The sequence below is a fragment of the Vanessa tameamea genome, chromosome 9 (genome assembly GCF_037043105.1).
Source record: "Vanessa tameamea isolate UH-Manoa-2023 chromosome 9, ilVanTame1 primary haplotype, whole genome shotgun sequence".
NCBI lineage: Eukaryota > Metazoa > Arthropoda > Insecta > Lepidoptera > Nymphalidae > Vanessa > Vanessa tameamea.
Window position 1 is genome coordinate 2,489,882 of NC_087317.1, and position 23,727 is coordinate 2,513,608.

Genomic DNA, 23,727 nt, shown 5'->3' on the forward strand with positions numbered 1-23,727 from the left:
GTCAGTGTTTCCACCATTTCCTAGTTCCCTTTCCACCTTAATAAAAATATAGTAATATTATCATTTCAACACCCCTAAAATCAAAAAACTAAAAATTTATAAAATGAATTAATGAACATTATATTACATATTTAATTAATACAAAAACAAAATTAAAGGTAAAAATCTACGTAGTTTTAATTTTAATAGCTACGTATTAATATTTTCTTATAAGCTTAATTTCATATTTATGTAAGAGAAGAAAATTGTTTTCTAAGGTGGCAATCCTGATAATGACAGTAATAACTTCCATCTGTTTTCTGTATACTATAGTCTATACTAATACTATATCTATGGTAAAACTAAAACTTTAACTTATAACATAAAAAGTCAACAGCAACACTGAATAGTCTAATAAAATAAACCTTTATATTTTTATATTATTAATATTCAAACGTTTCTCAGCTTTAACAAACTGTCTACTGGTTTTTTGATTTGTCATAAATAAATTCAATATCGGTATCATAAATGGGGGATGAAAAGTCTGAAGATCTTTCGCAAACGGAATTATCAAACTGTGAGAATGTTAAAGAAAATGAACCAAAAGATAATGAAAATAATGGTAAAGCAGATAAAATGAAAGGTAGTAAATAATACTTATTATTTACCAAAGCTCATAATTATATCTTTGTTTTGATTGACCTCCCAGTATAGAGAAAGACGTATTCTGTGTTCAAAAACAAGCATTCTGTTTGTTTTAATCTAATTTTCTCGAAATTATAATGCATTTGCAATGATGATGATGATGTGTATGAAAAGTGTTACATATAAAACAAAAGATTCATACATGTAATTAAATATATAAAAATGGTAAATTGAAGTGCAGCTAAGTCAAATCTAAAAGATATACAAATATCACAAAAATAAATTACTTAAAACGCGATTGAATTTAGGCATGAAAACCACAAAAGAATTATACAATATCACAAAAGTGTTTTCCATTGAACAATTATTGTACCAACTTAGAATCTGCATACTTGTTAGGAAAATTTTTACAAAATATATATACATTCAAAATTTAAACAAATTAAAAAACACATTAATAAACTTTTTTTATTTATGTTTTTTTAATATGTCATGGTTACTTTGTAACATTTCATGGTTTTTATGTAAATTCAAATTCATTACAACTATGTTCGTTAATTAGTAAATAAACTGTCTTTAAACCCAAATATATCTTTATATCATTAATCAGAAAATGCATATAATTATTTTATTCAATCAAAGAAATGTGACAAGTCAATTAAAATCATATTTTAATATATTCACTAATTATAGTGAAAATTATAGTGAAATAAATTATTATTATATTATAAATGATATATCAGTTTATTACAGTTGACATATTGCTTAAGGCCACTGGTAATGCTCCCATTATGAAGAAAAAAAAGTGGGCTGTAGATGCAGAAAAACCTATTGGCTGGATTATGGAGTTTGTTAAGAAATATTTAAAACTCGAACCTGAAGAAAAATTGGTAGGAAATCTTCAATAATAAATGAATATTACTTTTTTTTGTTCACATACATATTTTGATAAGATTATTTTGTTTTCAGTTCCTTTACGTTAACCAGACGTTTGCACCATCACCAGATCAAATAATAAGAAACTTGTACGAGTGTTTTGGTACTGATGGTAAACTAGTACTACACTACTGTAAGAGTCAAGCGTGGGGTTAAGAATACAAGTGTGATTTGTATTACTGATAACAATTTAAAAGGCATACATTTTATTTTTACCGACTTCAAAAAGGAGGAGGTTATCAATTTGTCTATATTTTTTTTTGTGCATTTATCAGTCATGCTGTTGATGCATAAATGAATAAATAACTGTTTTACTGATAGGCACTTAATTTATACTTAAAATACAACATACTATCCACAGTCAGTTTGTATGTCTAATGCGATAAATATGTTAATTTTATATTATGTATGCTCTATTTATTTAAATATATGTAAGAATATATTAATTTTACTTTAAATGCATTGTGATAAAGTTTTATTTAATTTGTTAATCATACATCAAAGACAATTTAATATTTAATTGATTTAGCTCTAAGTATAGAAAGTAATGAAACAAAGTTACTGTATAAAATGTAATAAATATAATAAAATTATCAATATTATGAAATACAATTGGCTTTTTGAATCACATAAAAACACATGACATTACTTGAAATAATATTTTGAATAATTCTCAGTAGTTATTTTTTATCACCACTACTGTTGACATAATCTTTACTTGTTGTCCTTGTGGGTAGGTTATCTGTAAGGAAGAAAAATACATATATATATTTTATGTACAATAAATAATTATACTAATGAAATCAAAAGCTATTTCTGAACTGGTTTATATCAAACTAAATACAGGTTCTTAAGAGCACTTTTGAATAAGTAGTCAATTTACAAGATTAATTTAAATTTAAAGTTACTATACCCTGTACAAGTTAGCTTGATCTTTTGCCAGATTTAATGGAATAATTTCTGATTGACATAACTTTGCAAAGACGAACATATTATTTTCTTAATTTAATTATTTTAAAAATTGTGAAAATATTAAAAAATACATATAACACAAAAGTCTCTAAAGATTCAAGTGTTACTTACACTGAAAATAATAGACGCTTGTATATACAATGTTACATCGGTCGGACGGATGGGACACGAATAAAAGGCAGTAAGTGTTACAAATATCGAAAATGGAAAGTCTGAAATTTTTTTTTCACTTCGACCCGTGTTTCTTTGGGAAAGTTGTTTATTTTCACCTATTTAAATTTGGCGGGAGGTCCAAATATAATCCTGTAATATTAGACAGGTACTTATTATGAATATTGTGGCCCACCGTCGCTTATCTACCCAATGTTTTATATCTCTAGTGCCATAAAGAATTTCACACATAATACACCCACACCATCTCGTGACAGTTACAAGTATTTTAAAACGTTATTTTTGGGACTACTTACTAGATATTTTCTGTTTCCCATCTCTAGCCCGTCTGTCAAAAAGATCAAGCTAACTTTTACATGGTATACTGTTGAGTCACATTGGTCATGTCTCCATGCAAATCAATGACTAGTGTCAGTTATAATGTAACTATTAAACTAAGAATTATTTTTTCTAACATATTAAAGTGCCGTTGCTTAAATGTTTATATTAGTTACTATACATTTTGTTTTATTATTTTTCAAAAGTATATTATTATTTATGAACTAACTTTGTAATTTTTTTTATTCATATTTATAAGTAATTATGTAGCATCCGTAGAGAATACAATAGCACAAAAATTAAACATTAATCAAAATCAAAAATAGAAAGAGACCTAAAATTTATCCCTGTGGAATGCTAACGCAACTAAAACAATCAAACAAAAATCTCTACATTTTGTTAAACTAAGTTTAAATTTACGATTTGAAGGTTTTTTTTATGTTATCATTACCTGTTGGCTTAGATAATTTGCTGCTAGTACTATTACCAGTTTTGGGCGTGTTCTTTTTTGACTGATTGGGTTTTCCAGGGTTACAAGGGCAGCAGGAATGCACACTACTTCTCGTTGTATCCATAGCTTCGATTTTCTCTATCTATTTTTTGAAAAAAAAGAAATCGAATTAAAAATAAAATAAGTGTACTAAGAAATCAGCGTCTGCCTTGGATTTAAAAAGCTCAAAACTTTTTGATTCGCTGTTAAAATGTTTCTGCGAAGAAAGTATACCTTTGATGGAGCACCTGGTATCTTATTCCGTCTATCGCCGGCTGCTTTTTGCGTTGGCTTATCTTCGAGTTGTAGTTTTAATTCTTCTTGCAAAGTTTTTGGAGATTCGACAACACTTTTTTGATCCGAAGGCGGGGTGTCCTTCTGGAGATACATCTGTACCATAATATAATTTTATTAATTTATAAAAATTTTTGCCTCATCTATTTCCATGGCTCAATCGTGAATCACATGAATCTTAAAGAATATAGCCGAAGTCATCACATTTAAAATATTAAATTGCCTAATTTGTATTTATCGAAGTTCAATGAAGCAACTGAAGAAGTGTTGTGAGTGGTTAATAGGGTTTGGCTTCAAAGAGGCGGCTAGCCATATAAAATAATTCAGTGTCCGGACTCACGTCCGGCACCTTCCACACGATGATGCTGCCGGCGGCGCAGCTGCTGACGATGTGTCGCGCGTCGGGGCTGAACCGGCAGCACGTGACGGCGCCGGCGTGCCCCGCCCCCGCGTGCGTGTACACGCCCTCCTGGTACTTCCACAGCTTCACGTAACGGGACAAGTAACATTTTAATAGTTGACTTTTAAGGGTTCTTACGCAATTTTTATAGAAATTACGATTAATACTCTTGGAAAATTATTAAATCGAATGAGTGACTTAAATTATATCTTTTAAATCTTAGCATTCCCACATGATTTAATCGTACATAAGTGACAAAATATATAATTTTGTTACCTTAACCATTTGGTCGTTTCCACCTGTTACAAAAAGTTCTCCGTTTTGCGTTATATGGAGACCGTTTATTGCTCCTACTTTACTAGCCTCGAGCTGAAATAACAAAAAGTATAAAATACCAACATCATTGAGTGTCAAATTAATTTATTCTTCACTCAGCATTCTCGCTGGAAACTGCTAACTACCCACCTGGACCGTAAGCTTATCGTTATCCAGGCAAACTTTAATGCAGTTTCTTAATTCATGATTTACTTGTCTAATACTCAATTTACACAACTTCCCTTCTGGCGAACTATAAAATATAGTATATCTAATCACAGATTTTAAGACAGGCAGTTACTATTAATTAATGAATCGGGCATATTCATGCCAGTTGCCATACACATTACCTCTCGAGCGAGGTTCCCGCTGCCCGCCTCCCAGTAGGCCACGCGTCGGTCGGAGCCGCCCGTCAGCAGCTGGCACCCGCGCGGCTCGAAGCACACGCACATGAAGAGGGTGTTCGCGTACATCACTTGACGCCGAGATAGCGAACTGCGGACAATAGTACTATAGGCACCTAGCGATTGCTCAACGTCCACTTTGTCTTATGCTAACACCGCCGACGGCCGCTTTATATTTTACAAGTACCTAACACGCAGAATAGTCTGACAACAATATGGAAGTAATAAAAAAATCCTATTTTTCGGTAATTGGGCAATCCCCAAGTATTTATTTCTTCAGTTTCATTCGACTGTCATAAAACTCCGGAGTAGATAAGTTAATAAAATAGTAAATTTAAGAAATATTCTCACACAAGATCCCAAATAATACAAGAGCCGTCAGTTCCAGCGCTCACAGCCTCCATGTCATTGGGAGATACTTGTATAGCGGAAACGGGACTTTTATGTTCTTTGAGCACCTTCTTTAAACTCTGACATTCTGGTTTTATGTCCCAAAGGCGAACCTGGAAGGAAAACGAACGAATTACAAATACACAATCAGGTATTACCTAAATAAATTTATAAGAATGCTTAGATATTTGAGACGAGTTTACTATTTATGAAAATTCTTTCCTTTTGTTTTTTTAAAATTCGTGCAAAATATTATGCAAGAACCACCGGTTTTGGTCGTGGTTCGCATGGTGGTGGGGTTCTGTCGTTTTTGAGTTTTATTAAGTAAAATATACTTTCTATTATTTAATAAACATATATTATACCTGTCCTTCACAACCGCCGGAGATAAGGGTGCGTCCATCGTGCGTCATGTCTAACGCAGAAGTGCCTTTATTATGACTGTTATAGATGCAGTAAATAAGGCGTCCTGTGAGTGGTGTGAACGCGCGAATGTTACCGTCGTTCCAAGCTGATAATTAAAAAAAAAAGTATATATTAGGCAATTAGTTTAATCCGAAATAGTTATCGTGTATACAAATAAAAGAACGCATAGGTCAAAATTGATTTAAAATACTTCCGTTTATTGTAGTAGAATGCAGACTAGGAACAGCGAGAAACGTGAACTGACTGTCAATGCATCGCCTACCATAAGATGTGCAGCGAAAAAATGGTAGTAATAAAAATAAGCCAGCCCTGTAAAGCTCAGGAGAAACTTGAAAAAAAAAACAACTAAAGCTATTTTAAACGAATATTTTCTATTTCAAAATACTATGTAAATGGGATTGCCAGGCGTCCGGATAAAGCCGGATATAGTTAGGCTTTTCGATTGCGTGTCCGGCCAAAATAAACACATACACATAAAAAAAATATTTCGTACCTCTATTAATAGTCAGACACAAATCCTAATTACCCAAATATCCGGAAAAACTGGCTGGTCTGGCCGGCTACTAGGTTTGGCGACCTGGCAACCCTACATGTAGAGGCAGTCCGATATAAGTTAGAATCGGCACCGAACTCGCAGACGACTCACCGGTGACGACGGACTTGCCGTCGGCGGCGAAGAGCAGGGCGGAGCACGTGAAGTTGGGCACGACGATGCGCAGCAGCTCGCGGGCCGAGCGCGCGCACCACACGCGCACGTCGCCCGCGCCCGCGCTCGCGAACACGCCCGACATGCCTCTGCGACCATAACACTTAAGTTTGTGCCAGAAACGGGGACGACAATAGATTGATAAAAAATGCCAGCTTTAGCAAAAGAATGGACACATTTTTATCTATAAGTTATGGATATACACTTCAAAGGAAAACTTATTTCATAGTGATATTTCGTTACGATATCACTAAGTCTTATTCACGCACTAATTAAACAGTACCTACTCGGCCCTCTTACATGAGCTTCCATAGCCTTAGCGTAGGTTCTGTCAAAAATTAAGAACTAATCAAAGATATTGAGGTGGTCCCTTACACTTAACTGGTCTTACATTTTATTAACACCTGTATTTTGTAGACGAAAAAGCTCAAAATTAAAGATGTATGTTATGTAAACATATTGTATAATACCTCGGAAAAGCGATATCATTAATGGCGCAACGATGACACGTGACCACGAGTATGGGGAAAAAAGTTGCCACGTTGATAGCATATATTTCACTTGTTCTTGTGCCGGCGAGGAGTAGACGCTTGTCACCTTTTAGAGAGGGTGACTCCATCAATTCCAGTGATGTAATACAACCATCGAGTTTCGTGCTTTTCAGCTAAAATAAAAGTAACAGAATTTAATCCCATACAGGATGGTTTCATCGAAAAGAACAGTTGAGAAAAAGTTTTACTAACCGCTCGAAAATGAGGTTTATTTGGGTCCAAAACTTTTCCTCTAGGAAATTCGCCTTTCCAGTTGATTTCGTCTAATATATCGATGGTACCATCACCAGCACCGATGATAATACATCCGTCCGTCATTATTAATATCGATTCAATACCTAATAATATAAAAATGAAATTAAAAAAAATTGCAACTATGTTAATAAAATAAAAAAAAAATCATTGTTACCTTGACTATAACATAAAGATTCGGGTCGCTTTCCTTTCTTCCAAGGTCCACATTTTGCTAAACAGCCAATGAGCGAGGGCTTGCAGTGAGTGACAGAGGCAGTGGGATCCGAGGGGTAATTAATAGAAAACTTTATTATGTCCCCAGTCCTAATGGAGAAATGATGAAGAAATCACATTTTTATTATGTACCTGATTTATGAATTTAAATATTCTGGTTTTAAGCAGATTAACACATGATTTAAACATCATGGTACTCAGGGCTATGAGTTTTAGTGTGCTTAATTTGTATTTCTAAAACATCGTGTACTCAGAACACCTAGTGATCAAATTTGGATGTGTCGGATAAAATTCAATATCTTATGTTTAATTTTATATCATTCATTTTACTAACGTGGTTCCCGCCATGCCGAATGTATCATCTTGATTGACGGCAATACAGCGAACACATCTCCTCAATTTTCCCAACGTCACGTCTACGACATCTAAGTTCTTACTCTCAGCGCGGATATTCCATACGCGAAGATTAGCTGACGGAAATATTATATATTAATATAGATATTATTTTCCAATTTATAAAATCAAAGCTTATTATAAAAAACTCTTTCATAAACACGACATATTAATTATATAGTAATTTTGTGTAAAGAAAGAACAAAGAACTTGCAATCGCCTCCGGTAACGAACGAATTGACCCTTAATGATAATGGCGAAAGAGTCATAGCATCGCCGGTCGTCAAGCGAGCTGCGGCCGCTGTACCAGTGGCAGCACCAGCAACGCAATCCCACAACACAACACAGCCATCATCACGACCACCGAGAGAAATCATGTAACGCTCATCTGATGAAAACGCTAATGCTTCTACTCGTACCTGTGAATTAATTCATTGAATATTTACTAATTGTCCGGGCCAGTGATTTTTTTATCTATTAAAAAATGCTAGGCTATTATAGAAGGAATTGGTAAGATTTTTATGATATAGTATATGTCTTAATAACTAATTCACAGTGAAAGCATTCCTTAGCTATATATAAATGATTAATTTATTAAAATGTTTATAATATACTTTTGATAATTAATTACATTAGTCACAAAGCCTTGGGGTCACTCTTTATTTATAACCTTTCAGTATTCATAACTGACATTATATATAAACCTAATTTGTATAATTCGCTTAGTAATTTAAAATAAATAAAAACATACGAGCTAATTTGGTATTTTCAGAAGATTATAATATATATTCATACTTACATCCCTTACCTACCCTCAGTTCTTACCTTATGTAGTTCATGACTTCCAAGCATAGTCTTGTTCTTAAAATCCCATAACTTAGCAGAAGCTTTAAAACCAATATGGTTGATTTGTCCCGATCCTATGAAAGTGCCTTTAGGAGACACAGCCACGGTTGAAACACTGTTAGTATGGCCGCTGAGGAAGTACATCTTTTTCGTTTTCCACTCTTGAATGCAAACTTTATTGCCCATTGGGTAAATAATATGTTCACCACTAGGGTGGACTTTGAGGCCACGAATTGCTGAGCCTAAATTAAAAAGTAAAAAATAATTGTTGATAAAAAACAATAGAGGTTAGTTGTTAGGATTTTTATAAATGTAATTATTTCTTGAATAAATGTCAGTGACATTGATCCATTTTTCTTTAAAATATTTGCTTAATACCAATTAAGTAGTACGAGTTTATCTCCATGAAATTGTGTATTATTAAAATTTTTACATACCATCAAAACCTATTATAGCATACGGTTCTAAATTTTTTACTTCCATATTTTCTATTCTTTACTCAGTCTTGAATTATACATATAAGAAATGTATAAAAATAAAACTTTGAATCTAAAATAAATTATATTTTTTTATATAATTCAAAGTGCTTTTTTGAAAGCTTGAATAACTTTGTTTAAAGTTTTCTGTTGCTATGATACATAATAAATGTGTATATTTTTTATTTCATTAAAGCTAAGGCAGTTTTTATAGGGACTTAATTCCCATATTATTGTCTATGAGCTTTTTTCCATTCTGGTTTTATAATTATCACCTAGGTAACAAAAAAACAGTTTTTTTTTGTTTTATAATAAATATTATAGGAATTCATCATTCCTTCAAAACTATAGTTAATGTTTCAATTTATTAAGGTTAAACTACCAGTAGTAGCTAAAATGATGTATTATCTATAACTTGCAAATACGCGTCGACTGCTGTGTTACTTTGCTCAACCGACACAATAATGAATGGATTTTAAATCGAATCATTACTTGTGATGAAAAGTGGATACTGTACGATAATCGGAAGCGCTCGTCGCAATGGCTAAACCCTAGAGACCCTGCCAATCCTGCCTTAAAGAAAAATTTACTTGGAAAAAGTTACTTGTGAGTGTTTGGCGGACCAAAACGGTGTCTTTCAAAACAGCTTTCAAAATTTGGCCAAATGATTACAGCAACGCAAGACCACACACTGTACAACAAACAACCATTAAGTTAGACCTTTGGAGAGAGAATTGGAATGTCTGCAACATCCACCGTACTCCCTGGAGCTTGCTCCAACAGAGTTTATTGATTTTCATGTATATGGTGTTTTTAGTAAAAGGATCAATGAACTACCTATGAGATGGCAAAAGTACCTAACAACAGTGCATACTTTGGTTAATTAAATATATTTTACAAAAAAAAAGTGGACTTACTGTATTCCTCCCATACAAATCTCCAATTTTATATCTAAGGAATAAATATTAAAATGAAACTTAAGTTTAATGTTATGGAAATTCTTTAATTAACATATTTACAATAAAAAAAATGAGAGGCACATATAGGGTACTTTTACAGTAAATATATATATAAGTTAGAAATTATTGTATTCTGTATCTGCAAAATTATATCATTTTTTATATATGTAGGTATAAGCAATTTGCCTTGCCTCGCTTTGGCTAACATCAACTAAACACATGTACTGTAATAATTCAAATATCAGATATATTTATTAATTTTTAGAGATTCACTTGTAGTTTAAAATATTTTTTAATATGCACAGAGCAATGTAAAAATCCATTAGTTATTCCAACTTAAGAATTTATTTTAAAATAGGATTGAATGTAATTTAATTTTAAATGAATTCAATTCTTCGAATTTTTCATTAGTATAACAACAGCAAAGATATTGAGAACCAAAGCAATAAAAGGGCAAATTTATAAATTGTTTTAAAAGAATAGATTACACATTTGAAACAATACAATTATTTTCTATGCATGTACTAATAAACAAAGTCAGTCTTAGCATACAAATTACATAATATTAATGAATAATTAACTACACACTTGTAATAAACATTCTATTTTAATCACTTCCTTCCTAAGCATCTTCTTCTTACCGATTTTGCTTTATCATCAATTTGTTCTTTAGCTAGTTCTGCTATGCGCTTAGTTTCATTAATCATATACTGTTTAATGACCGAGAGGTACTCTAAAAGCTAAAAGAAAACATTAATAAGTTAAGTAATAATGTAAAGAATGTCTTGAGTATGTTATTCAGCAATAGGCTACAAACTTGATGTTATAAGTTGGTATAACTTTAATTTTTATAAAACAAAATTTATTTATTGAACCACTTTATTACAACCATTGGCATGAGATGTAAATATTTACACAGGTAAAGCCAATTAAGAGCTACTTGGAAGGAGAATATATTATATCCACATTGTAGGCATCATTTAGTGAAATATATTTATATTAAAATTACTTACCAATAACTCATCTTCTTTTTTTCCGAGTTGAACAAATGCACATTTAGAGGCGTGGCTTTTATGCTCTGCCCAAGGATCATCGTTAGCTTCCCAACCATCAAGTTCTTTTCCACAGAGGAAGCATTTTGCTGCGTCTGCATCTTCATCGCCAGTAGCCACCGAATAAAAACCAGCTTCAGCCATATTACGGATGTTACATTTATTCTTGTCATCGAAAGGCCATTTTTTGAATGTTTTAACACGTTCCTCGACAAGGAATAAAGAAGGACTTTCCATTATTGATATCGAATAATTATTGATATATTATAAGAATCACACGAGCAAATTTCAAAAACCGTTAAGCGGTAACTGAATTTTTAAAAGTTTTGCTTTTATTGATATCGACAACAGTCAGATGTCAATGTCAACCTTTATTTTTGTTTAATTCTTCCTTTTTTTTTAATAGACAAGGATATACATTATACAGCCTTAATATTTATAAAGTCTACAATATAATACGCTTGATTCTTATTATTTTATTTTGAGCATGTATTAATCTTCATTTAAGTATGTATTTTTTAAAGGCTGCACAATTCCTGCCTGTAAAAATTGCATAGAAACAGGGTTATAGAAACAGATAAATAACTTAAATGTTTTATTATATGTTCTATTATGTCATGTTTTAACTACAAAATATCCATACATAAAAGGTTATGTAAAAAAAACTTGTATGTTGTTATAATTACGTTTATAAATAGGTAGAACTCTTTAGCCGCGTCAATTATGTTATTATCCGCAGATAAACTAAAGTTTTTATGTTACAGTATTATCTGTCCCTGTCATTTTTTGACTAGCCAATCCAATGGAAGGAAAGTCAAAGTCCATGTTCGGCCACAGTTTAGTTAAGATAGGTAGTGGTATTCTGTTGATGTAGAAAGTAATTTTGTGTTGGTGTTTTATGTCGAAAACGTAGATTGTCTAATCATATTATATACGTATGATAACTTAAATATACCGAATAAATGCTATATAACTCAATTTATGGTACAAATATATAAAGCAATTTCTTAAAATAATCTTCCAAAGTAATCGAAACAAGTGCCTAATATTTTCTGTCTTTTGTTATTTATATATTGTCATTGAATAGTGTTCGTCGAGCGTTTAATGTTTTCCGCGAAGCTTGCAATGGTCCGAGCTGTTTTCTAGCATCGTCCTGTACTGTACAATATTTTGGTAAGTAAATTAACACGATTATATATTGTTTACTTCAGTTTTTGAACAATTGACATTAGTTTGATGTGATTAAAATAACTTTACTTTCATATACATTTTCTTGGTCTTAGTGTCCTCAAAACGAGGCACACGTGTACTGTTTTAGTTTTAACCTTGTATATCATGCCATAAGATAAAAAAATATCACAGGGTGGCAATCGATAGATTAGAAATAGGTGCGATACTTTATATTAGTAAGTATTAAGGGCTAGTTTCTAAAACAATTGAAACTTATTTTACTTTAGCAAGTAAATAAATTTATTTTCCTTGATCAAATTTTCGTAATTATAACCTCGAAACACTATTTAATTTAATTTTGAGGACTTATTATGTGACTATATCAATTTATTGATAAAGATTTATTTAGCTTATACAAAACTGAAGTGATTTATGTTCTAAAATCATATTTTAAAATCCTATAAAATATGTTAAAATTGAATGATAAACCAAAAGAACAAATAAAACTAAATCATCAAATACTAGAAATTTTAAATAATTATGTAAATTAATATCTCATTTTAAAGTGTTTAGCATATGTAGAAAATTATCCAAATAGTACATACCTAACACTAATTTTAAATTAAGTTCTAATGTTAAGATAACATTGATCATTGCCAGATAGTACAAGTAGAGTCTGTATATATACTATTATTGGGGTAAGGTATCCTCTCCATTTGAGAGAAGATTTGGAGCTTATTCTACCAGACTGCTCCAATGCAGGTGGGTATAATTCAGCTCATAAATATTCCTCTACTTGGCAAAGGTCTTCTTACCTAAAAAGGAACCCTGGAACATATTTTACTAATTTGATCTACTTTGCGATATTAAGCTGAATATGCATTTCTTCATTTATTCATCATCAAAGGTTTTTCCTTGACATAATCTTAGACACATATTGTATACTCAAATGTGTTATTTAATTGACCTGTGTGCACTGCACCGATAGCAGTCATTCTTAGGCAATATTAAAACACTTGATGATAATATTGTTTATGGAAAAATTAGATTCTAATAGATTTGTTAAAATATTATTGACATATTTCAAATCAAATCATAATATTTTTTTTTTGTACATCAATAGACATAAATTACAAACAAGAAAGATGTACAAGAGGTAGTCTTACCGCTAAAACAGTGATCTCTTCCGGGTCACCTTAAGGTGAAGGTAAGATGTATATGAGTATGTATACCATAGATTAATATGATATATAAATACATTAAAATGAAATTCATTTGATATGAATATATATTTTTTTAAGACCTGACTTTTTTCCATTTCTATACTTACTGTCACTTTCTGCATGTACATTGTATACAAAATGTTGGTGTGGTCAATTTGTTATGTTCAATTACTATATTGTAAGTTTGTAATCAGATTACAGCATAAACTGTCAAAGTAGTTATAGCCTATTTCAATGGAAGTAGGAACAAAGGTAAACAAACCCTAGATTTACGTATTTCATGCGATTTGGTATTAACTCAGCTATATTGTACACTACTAACAGTTTATAATTAATACATCTTTATTTATAATACAACACTATTACACTTAACTACTTATTTCCGCTTTGATTTTACTTACAAAATTCCGATAACAGTTTCGTCAACGTTCAAAAAGCCATTTTTTCGCAAATCCATAGTTTATTCTCATATTTAAGTTATGAAGTGAATCAAAATTCTAAACTAGAAAGTAGAGAGAAACTCGAAAAATAAAACATTTTCTTAACTCTCAAAACAAGCTATGTATAGAACCAATTTTGAATGAGCTAGTGTGATTACAGATATAATAACATTTTAGATTCCAAAGCCGAAGCCGCATTGGCGATGAAAGAAATAGTTAATATTTCTCACAGCACTAATATCTATGCCATATGTAATGGGCAGTGGTTACCTCTTACCATCAGGCGGCTAAATCGGCCGTCCGCCAATTTATATTTTACAAAAAACCATAACGTTAATATTGTCAAAAGTCGTTCCAGCATATGCTCCTTTAATTTTGCATATAAGTGAAAAGTTCTCAGGACCAAGTCTGGAGAATATTGTGGGTGGTCAAGTATATCGAAGCCGGCTCTGCGTATTGCAGAGAGAGCGACTTCCGATAGATGAGAGGGAGCGATTTCGTAGAGACAAAACACGCCCAGTATCATTTTTCTACGACGTTTTGTTGATTATATTGTTAACATTTAATCGTTTCACGTCCTTTTAGATTTAATTTGCATAATTAGGGCCCAATCAACCTCGTCTGTCCTTTTGGCATTTAATCAATGAAAAGGATTCAAACACTATCCCGATCAATGAGTCTAGAACTTTGCCAGCGGTAGGAACATCTATTTATTAATACGATGAGAGTATAACTGTTTTTAAGAGATGCTTTGCGTGTTACAGGATTGAAATGGTTTAATACCGACAAACTTGATCTTAATCAAGTTGAAACATTTTTTTGTTTCTGTCGGTTATTATTAGATGAACCCATCTTCCGTAACTTTTATTAAATTATTTAAACTACGATTCATGACTACATACCCAATATTGTTGTTTGAAAATAATGACAATAATTATTTAGCCTTACAGTTTTTTATTTTATATACATAATAAAAAAAAAAAACACTCAGACAAGATAATCGTAATAATTCTAAAAAATATATATAGCTAAAATATTGAGTAGGTATTACCGCATAATTTCTGTATAATCCCAATAACGATGTGCTACAGAACCTACATCACATATATTTTGGTTGGTCTTTCTATCATGAAGGATTTGAACATTCTGACAAATAAAATAATATTTTAAGAAGTCTAATAGTGTAATATTATGTGTGTGTGTATGTGTTTTTTATTAATTTAATTCACATCTGTACGTAGCAAAATATGACACATGAAAAAACAGAAGACCATTATCTTGTATCGTTGGAGTTACTTTGGTTTTTCATTATTAAATATGGAGTATTAAAGTGAGACGAGAGCTGAGCTCGGATTAACAGTAATCCTGTTTGTAATAAAGTTAAAGCTCTATAATGTAGAGCTTCAGCCCCAGTCGGTTCGAAAGCAATAAAACGCGTCGTTAATGTAAAGAAAACAATCTGGTACTAAGTATCGACCGTGTCTCAATTGCTTAAGACGTTTGCTCAGGCTAATTGTAAGTATTGATATTCCTTCGAGCTCAAGTCGCGTGTTCATCGCCACTAAATAGTACTGCCAGACTCACAGGCTCATCATACAAGCGTGACCTCTTTGAAATATCTTATAAAGCCAACACCTCCTTCAGAAGTCAATATCGTAGAGGTTTTTACGCTCCTCTACGTATTAACAAAGGCGTTACAAAATCTTTTTACTTCATGTTATGTATAGTTTAAAAATGGTAGTAAGGGCTAGGTATTATTAATTTAGATGAAAAATGTGTTTCGTTTCAATTTAGTCTAAGACGTGAGTTTAAGACGTGACAGCGTAATTGTATTTATGATATTAATAAGGTTGTTTTTGTAAAATTATCAGGAATATACCTTCCAACTATTAACAATTAAAACTATTTTTTGCATTAAAAATAAATTCAGACGTAAGCACACACTTGTTTACATAACATTATATGGTCTTGTCGGGTTCAATGGAACGCGAGATTGTGTTGGTAATCTTCTAAGTACGCATATATCATGAGAAAAATTAAAAAAGTTTTACAATAAAATTAAATACTAATGCATAGGTTCCGTTGTGACGTTTTTTAACGGAATAAAAAAATAACTACTAAGTGAGCTTCCAAGAGTGCGTGGAAAAGCTGTCTCCGCAAGATTTCGAAAATAAAATCATTTCTTATTTCTTTTCAATAGGCTGGAAGAAACGCTCTAACCTGGTAACCTTTTCGTCTACACTGTGAAAAGTATAAAAAATATAACAGTCTTATTTACTAACGGTAGCTGTTCATTGAAATAAAACACACAAAATCATTACATAAATATCTCTGTACAAAACATAAACATCTTTAGAATACTTTCACGAAAATCTGAAGTTTCTGGTTTTTAAATTAGTCACCAACCCGTTTTTTAGCAATGGTGGAATAGGCTCCAAACTTTCTTAAAAATGAGAAACTTGTTGTTTGAAGGAACTGGAGTTTTGTTTGTTTGAAAGCTATAAAGCATCTGTCAGATATGATCTATTATCGCGTTAGGTATCAAATTCTTCAATTTAGTTTAGGTCGTCTAAGTACCATCCGCTTATCAGATATTTCACTGCGGTATTGCAATGTTGAGTATTTTTGTGTTCCTGTATCAAGTGAGCCAGTCTAACTACAGGCAGAAGAGATACAACATCTTAGTTCGCGACGTTAGTGGCCCATTATTTTTGATAGTGCCAATGTCTATGAGCGGTGTCCGTTCGTCTATCTGTATTATATAAAAAACAACGATTCACGGAGCCGCAGCAGTACAGCTAAAACAGCAAGAAGTATGAGAAATAAACAATATTTGACATCGAATTGGTGCAATATCATTGGTCGATAGTAGATAGTCGGTCGAAAAAATGACCTTTTGTATAAATATATTAATGATGAACTATTTATTTTGTATAATATAGCTAATATATAAACAAATCGCATTAAATATATAAATCTATAGTTTATTTATCTTTATTACTTCTTCGATTTGAATAGGCTGTTGTAGGTAATTCCAGTGAATTATTACAAAAATATGTTAGTATAGTTTCTGATAAAAAATGTGCATATAAAAACAAACGAAGAAATTAGATAGGTTTTAAAAGAGCATAAAGACCGTATTATAAGAAGAAAATGTTTATAATATGTAAATAGACATATATATTAGAAGTAGGATTAATTCATTTGTCGTTATACAAAATGTAACAGTTGGACGTGATATGATTTGTTTATAATAACAATACAAAGCTAAAAATTTTATCCAGGTAAATTTAATTGCAGTCGTCATAATAATTGATATTATATCACTACTTGTAAAGACATTCTGCGTACTGTTAACGAGTCGTACTCAGAAACCGAGCCTATTCCCGGGATACGGCATGAGATCGATGCGGCATCCGCACTGCGGTTGATCCCGCAATCCTACGGTTCCTGCTTCACCATGAACTAAAAGGATTTTTTCCTGTCTTAATTAAACATATTTGTGTACTAATAGGTTAACTAAAATAGTTTATTTGGATAGGGGTTTTAAGGAAAGAAAGTTTGAATGATGAATGCATGGAATTATTTATTATATCCATACAAGTAATGTTAATAATCAAATGTCAGAAATAAAAAAAAAATCTTCTCATTATTCTTTTTTTTTAAAGCGAATAACGATTAGATTATTAAGAAAAAAAACGAGATTTAAAAAAATACATCATTTGCAATAGTCTTGCTTCGTTGGGCGGTAATTATTCTCGGTCGATTTTTATAAAGTAATGCTGACCAGCCAATCAGAGAATTGCGGCCAAACACAAAATTAATTGGATAATTTTACTGTCAGAGCGAATACTAGCAGTGATTTCTTTTGGGAAAATTTCGATGTCGTTTGCCAAAGTCGTCATTTGTCGAGGTTGTTTTGTATGGAAACCATTCAAAAGATCATATAGAAACAAAGGAAATTGTAATAGATCGACCGCTTCAATATACGTATGGATTTGTCTAAAATTTTTAGATTAATTAATCGTTGAACATCAGAAATATAGTATTGTGTAATTTTCACACATTGATCTCTTTGCAGATCTTATTCGTCGATTAGTAAGTAATCTTGCCTATGATCGCTGAGGTACAATAGTCATTGCTTAATCTAAAATTTTCACACGTAATATATTTATTTGAAAGATAATAAACATTGTACGGTATACAATAAACACATTGTCATGTGAAGCAAGTTGTTTCTGATAAAGTGGAGGATTGAATATCGTAATGGGATTCCGGGTATTATGCATGGCTTCGCTTGTAAACAATCTTCAATTGGTTTTACAAAATCATAATTTAATTTTTTTGTTAATACTAACTCGCTTTACTGGTTTGAAATTTAATAAATTGAACATTGTAATTTGAAAGTATATCCTAACGTTACAAAAATTACGATATATATAGTGTTTAAAAGTGTTTGTTATATAAATTATTATTTCTTGAAATCAAACAACGTCAACCCCCGAATCTATAAATGATTATTAGGTTTTCGATCACTAATGTTTCAGTGTGTACTTTTCGGTGAATTGGAAAGTACGTTAAGCATCCGGCCCCGCTCATTAAACTCTTTCCGGTTGTGTAAGAGTATCCCTTTCCATGGAATAACTTTCCTGATGACGGACTTATCTTTTGTTTCACTAGTGCACTATAATCTAATATTTTAAAATTATATCGCTTGAATTGCGCCGTAAAATTACTGATGTTTTGACCTTATATTAATTAGTTCATGGTGACATATCTTCACCTGAATGAATCCATCATATCAACTCATCAGTTCCTCGTACTATTCCTAGACGTCCAATTAAAAAATCCTCTTGTACTCCAACATCTAAAACAAATTTAGGTAAATATGCATCTCTTAACAGACTCATGAATTCGTTTAATGACTTGACATCTATGTCAGTCTATTGACATCTTTCATAATAATAAAACTAATTTTGTTAAACATTCCAAAGATCTCATTGTTCCATCTCATACCTTATAAGTTATTATTATAATATATTTAAGTTTTGTTTTTTCTTTTTTAAATTTTCTAATTTGCTTTTATATTCCTCAGTACAGTATTTTATCTTTGTTATCTTAATTTCAATGAAATAAAATTTGATTTTATATTTTATATAGGTTAGTTTGGTTTATATAAACTGTATCAAAAATATTTTTGAAGGTCAATGTTGTTTACACCTTTAAAGACGTATCATTTTGAATGTTACCCACATCAGATATTATTTTAAGTGCTTAGTGATGAGTTGATGGTGTAACTTTTTCAATAAATAAATAAATGTATATTGCGCGTTAGTAACTCCTGAAAATTAATGCCGTTGCTGTAATCGGTCAGAAGGACATTACCATCGTTGTCATATTTCATCGCGCATTATTCCGTTTAAAATAATTGTAGTTTTTAATTATGTACGATTATTGCTGCTCTTAATATAAATAGAAAGTGAGTTAATCTGCTTTCACATTTCAACCAATTATCGTGAAGTTTGGCGCATGGAAATAGCCGAAGAAGGCTCTTTAATAATACATGTGGCTTAAAAGCTAAATATTTAGTAAAGTCATTATTTATTACACTACCTTCTATTCAGTAGGGGTTTGTTGTATTTAGGACTGATACATTCTACGATCTCTATATTTTATTAGTATGTATGTAAAAGTTTATATATATTTAGTTTATATACATAAAGTTGTTAGAAACGGTTTTATATTCCCTTTTCAAAGTCAATGTGAGTTCTACAGATACTTCGTTTCAAAGTTATTGATGTAATAAACAGGAGAAGTTACTTATATGGATCGAGTCGATTGTGGGAAGTGTCGTCGAATGTCTCAAGTAGTAATTAGGGCCAATTGATATGAAAGGTCAATTGAGAAACGTTCGCAAAAAAGGGACGCAGAACCTTGTGTTCCTCAAATTTATAGGTTTAGGAAAAAGCCGAATGGATAAGGCAATGAGTGGAAGACAATGCTTCTCGATGTAGCCAAAGTGAAATCTTTAACATTCGTTCTTCGGATTTAAATAAAACCAAACGGGAAGTATTCCTCCTAAAAAATATTTCTATTTTTTTTTGTGTTATCGTTGGGCAGACAGGCAAATAAACCAGATCGTAAGTGGTTACTACTTACCACCAGGAATTGGGGTCGTATAACATACCCGTTGCGCAATCAAACTTGGGAATTTAGATGTTATGTCCCCTGTAGTTACACTAGATCATACCCTTCAAATTGAAACGCAAAAATACTAAGTATTGTTGCTCGGCGGTAGAATATATGATGAGTAGGACTACCACCAAATAGATTTCCTAAATGACAGAGTTCTGAAGTAGGTAACAAGAATAAAAAAAGAAATACGATACGATAAAAGTCGATAACCTCCTTCTTTTTGAATTCGGTTAAATAGAAGTTTAATTATCTTTTCAATAGCGAAAATACAAGGAAATCATGGTAATAAAGGAAAAATGTTTTCTATAGTAATGAGGTGTGACGACCTTCATTTGATAAATGTTAAAGTCAGACAATTTAATTAAATAATATTTAATGAGCGTTGCTGATTCGTGATCGCGATTATTCCTCAAATATATTAATATTCATAAGCGCTATGAAAGTTCTTGAAAATTAACAAGACTCTAGAGTTCAAAAGAATATAGATGAGCGCAACAGACTAACAACAACTTCGAAAATAGAACGAATAATCGGAAATTGAAATTGAGCCGAGATGGCCCAGTGGTTAGAACGCGTGCATCTTAACCGATGATTTCGGGTTCAAGCCCAGGCAAGCACCACTGAATTTTCATGTGCTTAATTTATGGTTATAATTTATTTCGTGCTCGGCGGTGAAGGAATACAATTGTGAGGAAACCTGCATGTGTCTAATTTCAACGAAATTCTGCCACACGTATATCCACCAACCCGCATTGGAACAGCGTGGTGGAATTTGTTCCAAACCTTCTCCTCAAAGATAGAGGAGGCCTTAGCCCTGCAGTGGGAAATTTACAGGCTGTTAATGTTATGTAAAAAAAATCGGAAATTATAAGGCAGAAATTGAAATTTAGCACCGTTTGTAATATATAAAGGCTTAATTAGATGATAGATATAATAAAAATATATTAAAGGCGATGCCGTTTCGAATTATCAAATAGCCTTTCCACAAATTACGCACTTGGTGGTGATTTCATTGACTGGCAATTTGATTTAATAAGAGAAATAACACAATAATGATGCCTATCAGATTTGCCAGGTGTTCTCAGTCTGGAGCGTCTGGTACATGCCACAGTTCCGCAGCTATTTAGGTCAGTGCTATTTCTGATTATGGATATCCACCAAGTTTATATCGCTACGAGTATGAATAATTAATCATTATTTATTCACCTAATTGACAGCAATAAGTATCTCTTAATAAAACGAGGTGTTTAATGTTTCTACCTGATGTGCCAGCGAATTCATCCATATTAAAGACGGATTTTATTACGCACGGAGGCTATCGTCAGTGTCACAGTGTCTTTGAAAATGTATCCGCAAAGCGGCGAGTTTTAAATTATTTTTAAATAAAGTAACTTTTTTCACTGTCATCCGATGTCATTGAAACAATACTACCTGAACGATGCTCCAAGTTGATCTATATATATAAACTTCGTTTCTTCAATAAATGATGAATATAAATAACCTGTGAAAATGAAAGGAAATCCGTTCAGTGGTGTCCGAGATTAGCGTGTCTGACAGACAGAAATAATAGAATGCTTCTTTTGCGTTCCTGTACCCTTTTTTTCATTGTCCCATATCAAAAATGAGCAATCTTTATTTGAAATAATTATTCAATGTACAGACATTTTCTCTTGTTGTATGAGGTACATATGTATTTTTATTATGTCTCTCGATAACAATGTAAATTAGGGTATTAATTTATTTTAAATTTATAGGTTGTCAAAAACTAACCTTGGTCCATAAATATTCTGAACTTATCCGTTTATTGGAAACGAGGAACGATCTGGAACAGTCATCAATTAAGGTCAAGTTATTTTAAACTTGTTCAGAATGCTAGTTCATTGTCGCAACAGAGTTTAACAAAACGTACGACCAGTTAAACTAAACGTATATTTTCAATTTGCTTAAGTGCTCTCCTTTGGTAATGAGTGTGACGTACGTTATTGTTGTTCGTACATCGTCCATGAAATGAATGTACTAGATGAGTTATATCACGATATTTATCTGACAAATGATTTTCACTTATTTAAGCTTTAAGTCTTGGTAATTTGTTAATGCATAACAATAAATTCAGCGCGAATTGACCTAAAGTGATTACCGCCTACAATTAAAAGTATTTATAATTAAAAAACATGTTCCCATTTTGCATACTTTGTTATAGGGTAAAAAACAAAGAATAAATTCGGTTATACGATGCCATTAAAAGTGAATTTTCAAAATAACTGAACTAGTTAAAACGATAAGTAAATTCAGTCGACGGCTCTGGTGAAAGCTATCGTTAACTTATAATCAGTGAAGTTTAAAAAGTTATGGAATCGATAACGTGCTTACAACTTCCCTATCATGCGATAACGATGGGGAACGGCGAAGAATAAATAGTTTTGGCGATGGCATATCGTACGTAAGTGTGGTTGAAACAAAATTAATTTTACATTATTCGTAATAAATTTACACGTTGGAACGAAGCCAATGTCAGGAGTCTTTTACATGACAGTCATATCATCGTCTGTAGGTTGAGGTGAATATTTATCACAGATATTCACGTGTTTATTTTCCATCTTCGATTAGTATCTCGTGTATGACACGAAATGAAAACAATATTGGTGTTTGACATGTCATGAAACTTTCACGCGTATGAAAACTTTGCTTTTAATTAAAATACTTTTAAATTATTTTACGGTTCATTCAAATCTTTATTGATTGCAGAAATTAGTAGTTTAAAAATTACCAAAAAGGTTGAGATAAATCTTACAAATAATTGCAAATAAATACTTGTGAAATAAAGGATATAGAAAATTTAAACAAAAAGGATATTATATACCTACGTATTACGGGCTTGATTTCGGAGATTCATAATTTCTTGATTAGTTAATAGATTGAAAAAGGCGGAAGAGCTAGTGCCCGATAAACATTAATATTAGATATATATGCAATAAATTGTGATATCTTAAGATTTATATTATCGACACACGTCAATGCAATTGTGGCGATATCGTATCGCCTTCATTGTTTTTATTATGAAGTAGTCCTTCCCATTATAAAATATAATATTGCTATAATTAAGTCAGTCGTGTCGATTCAAATGATTGTTCCAAATCCATATACAAAACATGCAATTCCAATTCCATATAAATAAAAGCAAACCCTTTTTAATGTAATAAAATTAATCTATACCAATATTATAAATTCGAAAGAAACTCTGGCTGCTGTCTGTTTGTCAGCCCGTCAGTCCATCCGAACATGTGAAACGAATTTGATGAAATTTGGTATGTAGTAATCTTGAACTCCGAGGAAGGTTTTACTTTATTTTTTTATGTCTAACACTTGACAAACAATACCTAAAATGCGAGCAAAGCCGCGGGCGACAGCTTATTATTAATAAAAGTGGTTCAACGGCTGAAAATAACTTGTATACCTCTTAACAAACGTAACGTGGAACCGTGCTAAAATAACAAAAATATTAAATTTT

General features: G+C 31.8%; 4 protein-coding genes across 4 annotated transcripts in view; 2 read left to right on the plus strand and 2 right to left on the minus strand.

Moving 5' to 3' along the window:
• The first annotated feature begins 343 nt into the window (after nt 1-343).
• On the plus strand, nt 344-2,172 carry LOC113398904 (autophagy protein 12-like). Its single transcript, XM_064215904.1, has 3 exons — nt 344-622; nt 1,378-1,514; nt 1,594-2,172. Exons 1-3 carry the CDS (start codon nt 508-510, stop codon nt 1,714-1,716), a joined length of 375 nt encoding a protein of 124 aa, XP_064071974.1. The 5' UTR covers nt 344-507; the 3' UTR covers nt 1,717-2,172.
• A 2-nt stretch (nt 2,173-2,174) lies between these two features.
• LOC113398906 (cilia- and flagella-associated protein 52) lies at nt 2,175-9,272 on the minus strand. Its single transcript, XM_026637852.2, has 16 exons — nt 9,142-9,272; nt 8,684-8,946; nt 8,073-8,277; nt 7,800-7,935; nt 7,407-7,555; nt 7,190-7,335; nt 6,917-7,110; nt 6,387-6,535; nt 5,680-5,825; nt 5,276-5,427; nt 4,871-5,015; nt 4,482-4,574; nt 4,146-4,289; nt 3,746-3,901; nt 3,473-3,614; nt 2,175-2,302 (listed from the first exon to the last, which is right to left on the minus strand). The coding sequence occupies exons 1-16, from the start codon at nt 9,185-9,187 to the stop codon at nt 2,241-2,243; spliced, it is 2,328 nt and encodes a 775-aa protein (XP_026493637.2). The 5' UTR covers nt 9,188-9,272; the 3' UTR covers nt 2,175-2,240.
• Nucleotides 9,273-10,649: 1,377 nt separating this feature from the next.
• Det (Deterin) lies at nt 10,650-11,531 on the minus strand. Its single transcript, XM_026637849.2, has 2 exons — nt 11,153-11,531; nt 10,650-10,879 (listed from the first exon to the last, which is right to left on the minus strand). The coding sequence occupies exons 1-2, from the start codon at nt 11,426-11,428 to the stop codon at nt 10,751-10,753; spliced, it is 405 nt and encodes a 134-aa protein (XP_026493634.1). The 5' UTR covers nt 11,429-11,531; the 3' UTR covers nt 10,650-10,750.
• A 464-nt stretch (nt 11,532-11,995) lies between these two features.
• LOC113398899 (uncharacterized) overlaps nt 11,996-23,727 on the plus strand; it is a 37,426-nt gene continuing 25,694 nt past the window's right edge. The window contains exon 1 of the mRNA XM_026637842.2: nt 11,996-12,364. The gene's annotated coding sequence lies outside the window, so the exon portion shown is untranslated. The remainder of the gene's footprint in view (nt 12,365-23,727) is intronic.

What these genes read in the sequence shown, in the direction of transcription:
- LOC113398906 (XM_026637852.2), bottom strand. Translation starts at nt 9,187, where the DNA reads ATGGAAGTAAAAAATTTAGAACCGTATGCTATAATAGGTTTTGATG. An exon ending in GTTCGTTACCGGAGGCGATT is followed by an intron (nt 7,936 to 8,072) that starts GCAAGTTCTTTG and finishes TATTTCCGTCAG; the next exon opens with CTAATCTTCGCGTATGGAAT. An exon ending in TGTATTATTTGGGATCTTGT is followed by an intron (nt 5,016 to 5,275) that starts GTGAGAATATTT and finishes TATTGTCCGCAG; the next exon opens with TTCGCTATCTCGGCGTCAAG.
- Det (XM_026637849.2), bottom strand. Translation starts at nt 11,428, where the DNA reads ATGGAAAGTCCTTCTTTATTCCTTGTCGAGGAACGTGTTAAAACATTC. An exon ending in AAAAAGAAGATGAGTTATTG is followed by an intron (nt 10,880 to 11,152) that starts GTAAGTAATTTT and finishes GTTTTCTTTTAG; the next exon opens with CTTTTAGAGTACCTCTCGGT.
- LOC113398904 (XM_064215904.1), top strand. Translation starts at nt 508, where the DNA reads ATGGGGGATGAAAAGTCTGAAGATCTTTCGCAAACGGAATTATCAAAC. An exon ending in TAAAGCAGATAAAATGAAAG is followed by an intron (nt 623 to 1,377) that starts GTAGTAAATAAT and finishes AGTTTATTACAG; the next exon opens with TTGACATATTGCTTAAGGCC. An exon ending in TCGAACCTGAAGAAAAATTG is followed by an intron (nt 1,515 to 1,593) that starts GTAGGAAATCTT and finishes TTTTGTTTTCAG; the next exon opens with TTCCTTTACGTTAACCAGAC.